At 35.9% G+C, this 4,792-nt stretch overlaps 1 protein-coding gene across 1 annotated transcript in view; it reads left to right on the forward strand.

Moving 5' to 3' along the window:
• Positions 1-317: 317 nt before the first annotated feature.
• LOC149006155 (G-type lectin S-receptor-like serine/threonine-protein kinase CES101) overlaps positions 318-4,792 on the forward strand; it is an 11,625-nt gene continuing 7,150 nt past the window's right edge. Inside the window, exons 1-5 of the mRNA XM_089165353.1 lie at positions 318-1,828; positions 1,919-1,951; positions 3,784-3,903; positions 4,025-4,257; positions 4,692-4,788. Coding sequence (XP_089021479.1) covers positions 664-1,828; positions 1,919-1,951; positions 3,784-3,903; positions 4,025-4,257; positions 4,692-4,788 — 1,648 coding nt within the window. The 5' untranslated portion in view covers positions 318-663. The remainder of the gene's footprint in view (positions 1,829-1,918; positions 1,952-3,783; positions 3,904-4,024; positions 4,258-4,691; positions 4,789-4,792) is intronic.

The raw sequence follows: 4,792 nt of genomic DNA on the forward strand, positions 1-4,792 counted from the left end.
ATCTGAATTTGTTTGGTTAATCGGATTTTCGGATAAATATCGGATCCGAATTCAAAGTAATCGGATTAGGGTAACTATTAGTTAATGTAATTAATTATTATTAATAAATATTAATGAAGAAATAATGATATATTCCTCAAAATTAAACTTTAATTAGCCTCCATAATATTCGACTTAAAATGACATATCCAAATTCGAATCCAATCATTAATCGGATTATCTGAAATCAAATTTGAATATGAAAAAATAAAATTCAAATACTCTTAAACGTATACCAAATTACCAACACAAATCGAATTCTTGACCATACGCTTACATCCCTAACTGCTTCTGGAAGACCAGAAATACCCAGGTCTCCATGCTTCTTGGTCAAATCTTAGTGTGAAAGCAAATCCTTTTGTTTTACCAAACAAACCCACCATCATTTCACAATCTCAGACTTTTCAGAGCGATTGGCCATAGGCAATCTACCCCCACTTTCTAGTTTCAGGGAACCATCTCTGTAGCTTCCATCTTTTTCATGGCAGCTTAACTACGTGTGATACCTATCCTTTATTTGCTTTTTCCACTAAAACCGTTTTAATTGATTGTTTTTAAGTATGAGTTACTACTTCATACTCATCAGCTTTCATTGATTACTGTCAGATGTTTTAGGTGTTTGTAATGGCTAGATTGTTCTGCATTGGTAGTATATCAGTTCTATTCTTTTTGATTTTATGTGGGAGCTTAGGAAACAGAGGATCTGAAGCAAAGAACACTCTCTTAAAGGGGGAAATCCTTAGAGATGAGGAGAGCTTGGTTTCCGTGAACAAACTCTTCCAATTGAAGTTCATTAACTTTCAGAATTCCCAAAATCGGTATCTGGGAATTCTGAACTTGGGTAATGATGGAAAAGCAGTCTGGATAGCCAACAGAGAGAACCCTCTTGTGGATTTCTTTGGAACTCTAAGCATCGATCAAGGAGGAGATTTGGTGCTTACCAGCGGTGATGAGATCTCTACTGTGATAAACTTGGAAGAACCTGCAAATGGTGCCAACACAAGTGCCACAATCCATGATTCTGGAAATTTAATTCTTACAAACGGAGAGCGGATTTTGTGGCAAAGTTTCGATTATCCTTCTGACACATTTCTACCTGGGATGAAATTAGGGTTGTTCGATATTAGGGATAATAAGCCACGAAACAGAGTACTAACTTCATGGCTGAGCAATCTAGTACCATCACCAGGAGCTTTCTCCCTCGGCGTCAATCCAAAAAACTTGACAGAGCTCCTCATCTGGCAACGAGGGAGGGTTTATTGGCGAAGTGGGATCTGGGATAGTAACAGTTTCAGCTTCCCCAATATTAGAAGTGTTGGTGTTTTAACCTCCAACTTTGTTTTCAACTACTACTCTAATGAAAATCAAAGCTACTTCACCTTTACAGTCAAGGGCAGCCTTGGTAGTGCTTGGATTGCAGTGGATTCCTCTGGGAGCTTAGAGTTCTCTGTTGCCCAACCATTCAATAAGTCAGTAATCAATCTCTGTGAATATGGCAATACAGAGAAATCGTCGTCGAAAGGGTGTGTCCTGATGAAGCTACCAAATTGCAGCGCCGGACATGTTTTTAAAGAGACTAAAGCTTCCATTAGTAGTTGGATGTTGCAGAACTATAGTAAGAGTCTTAGTCTCAGTGATTGTAAGGATATGTGCCAGCGCAATTGTTCCTGTACTGGATATACTTCTGCAGATTCTGATGATGGTACCGGATGTTTTCTCTTTGATGGGCCATATTCTGGTGATCTCCATGGAGATTACACACTTTATCTTAGAAACGAAAGCAGCTCAGGTGACCATCTACAACTTAATTTTCGAATCCAAATGCTTATTGCTGGTTAATTCTGTTCTACCCATTGGTGTTCATTGATCTTCTTCTTAGGAACCAAATCAACTAGTGAGGGCGGAATTTCTGGTGAGTTAACCACCCACTTTCTTTTTTATTTTGGGCTTTCAAAAATTTTAGATTTGTGAATCTCATGATTACATGATTACTTGATTATCTCGATTACTTTCAATTACATGCTGTATCTTAATTCCGAAGAAAGCAATTAAATTTGTTTAGTCAGGCATGTCTATTGTGGGATCTACGAATTCGTTCTCAAATTGAGTGGTTTGCTACAAGAAGAGTCTTATCATGGGCCAGTGATCCAAAGATTCTATCCTGAAGAGTCAAATTAGGCAGGCTGATGGCCTCTCCATTGTCATGATGATCTAATCTTGATTGGAAATGGGTAGATACTATGAATCATAAATCATCTTTGCATTACCTAATATTGCTTTTTTTCTGATAAGTAATTATATCTACCAACCCCAAATTTCAAACTGCTTTTATGAGTCTTTAAAATTACATGAAGAATAGTCATCTTCACCCTTCATACCGTATTCTACTCTCTAATTTGGACAGCTGATGTAATCGCTACCTCTCCATTTGGATCATTGTTATATACTTATATAGGGGACACCTCATGACGAAAAGAGCACAACCCAATAAGATTGGATTTAAAAATCATAAGGTTTTCTGCATTACCATTCAATATAATAAAGGAAGATACCCAGAGGTGTTTTGCCTACATCAAATATAAGTTTTTGTTTTGACCAAAAAAAAATATATGAGTTTTTGTTCAGTAAAATAAAACTTCATTAAGTAGTAGAGCAAATACGTAGATCATAGATGGATACATCCCTTCAGGCATCCAATTTTTTTTTCCTTTTAGAGACCAGTTTGCCATATTAGAGAACCATTCTGATAAGAATCTATCCTTGAAGTGACATAGCCCAAGGTTTGAAGTAGATTGTATTATGTTTAGGAGTTAGCAGCCCTAAATGGTAGCAATTGTTCTGTGGAGACACAAAGGGGTTGAGAAAGGTCTAGAGTGCCGCTACATGAAAACGTATGTGTGAAACACATATTTTTAGAAAAGTTCTGATCTGAATTGCTTCATTAGTCCCTTCATTAGTTCTGATCGTTGAAATCATCTTGTTAGAACACTGTACCTCTATACAGACTTCTGAAAGAAAAGAAGAAAAAAAATACTGTTCATAAGCCAAAAATTTTGGGTTTAACTTTGTCAGAGATTATATATAGAATCATAACAGGCTAAACTTTTATGCACAAACATGATAAGCCTGGTGGCATGCTGTCAATGCATATTAATCTGTGTCATATTTTCAAATTTCAAGAATTAGTGAAAATATTGACAAATTGATCATGTTATATGCTGATATGCACTTTCGAACACTATAAAATCCTCAGGTTGGGGACCGAGCTGTGCTTCCTCCGCAAAAGATTACAGCCTCATCTAAGTTGCCAAGGGTGAATAGGATAAATGGTTACAAAAAATAAATGTCACCAACACTGGCAAATTAATCCCTTACTTCAGATAACTCAGCTTGTGCTTTTGTATGACTTGATCATCTCCACTTTCATTACTGACTAATTCACTTCAGTAGATCTCATCAAAATCTTTTTAGGTCAATTAGTCTCAGAGTATCTGTTCTAGATTGGTTGAATTTTTGAAAATTATTTTCAATGTCGTATTGAAACTTTGGATCCTGTGTGCAACTATTGCTAATACAAGTAAGATTTGGTGATTTTGTGGGATCCTTTTAAAAAAAGATGAGTTATTTTGTTCTACTCGTGGATCCTATCTGCATAGCAAATAATAACAGAAGGTTTAGTTTCTTGATTACATTATTGATTGCATATGTATGGTTACATTTTTTATCAATTGATTTTGTTTTCAGATCATTCAACCAAGAAAAAGCTATGGCCACAAGTGATGGCTCTTGTCTTAATCATTATGTCAGCCTTTCTAATAGCATTCATATTCTGTAGACTGAAGAGAAGATTTTGGGATGATAGAGGTAAATCACTATGACACACACACATGCCAGTTAGAGCAAGCTTGCATCTGCTTCTAGGGATTCACTTTTCTCATTTTAAGATCTATGCTTTAAATCATTGCTTCTCTGTAATCATAAACAGGAAACAATGAAAAGAACGAAGAGACAGGAAGCAGCAGCGCAAAGATACAGTTAAATAAATTAACTAGCGAAACAGGAGCTGCGTACGAATATTGTAATGGAAATAAGCACAAATTCTCTGGGAACAAGGACTCTGAATTGCTATTGTTCAGTTTTTCTATCATAAAAACTGCAACAAATAATTTCTGTACTAGTAATAAGCTTGGAGAAGGTGGGTTTGGTCCAGTTTATAAGGTAAAGTATTACTCCTTAATGCATAATGCTTGTACATAAGCTATTTCCTATTGTGATATAGATTTTAACTCCAAATATGTTCTAGAGAAAATGGGTTTTCCATCTTTATTTAAGGGTTAGATTTTCTTTTTTTTTTTTTTTCTTTTTTTTTGGGGTGGGGAGGGTGGGGGGTGGGGGGTGGGGGTGGGGTTTATCCCATTGGCTACCTCACTTTAAGAGTACTAGTAAAAGTTTACTTTGATTGAGAAAAGATTGGTATTTCAACTTGGGGAGCAGTATTTTTTTGATGCCATTGAGGAAGTAATGATATCTTACCTACATCTATACCACTAAAGATTGAAGAATAACTATGTTTCATATTATAATATGAGATCTAGGCCCTTTGTTTTATATATCATTTTCTAAGAGTATATGATATTGGATGATCATTGCAGGGTAAGTTGGAAGGAGGACAAGAAATAGCAGTGAAGAGGCTCTCTAAAATATCAGGGCAAGGGTTAGAGCAGTTTAAAAATGAAGTCACATTGATTTGTAA

The sequence above is a fragment of the Hakea prostrata genome, chromosome 8, assembly GCF_041222555.1.
Source record: "Hakea prostrata isolate BN-2017 chromosome 8, UWA_Hpros_2, whole genome shotgun sequence".
In the NCBI taxonomy this organism is placed as follows: Eukaryota; Viridiplantae; Streptophyta; class Magnoliopsida; order Proteales; family Proteaceae; genus Hakea; species Hakea prostrata.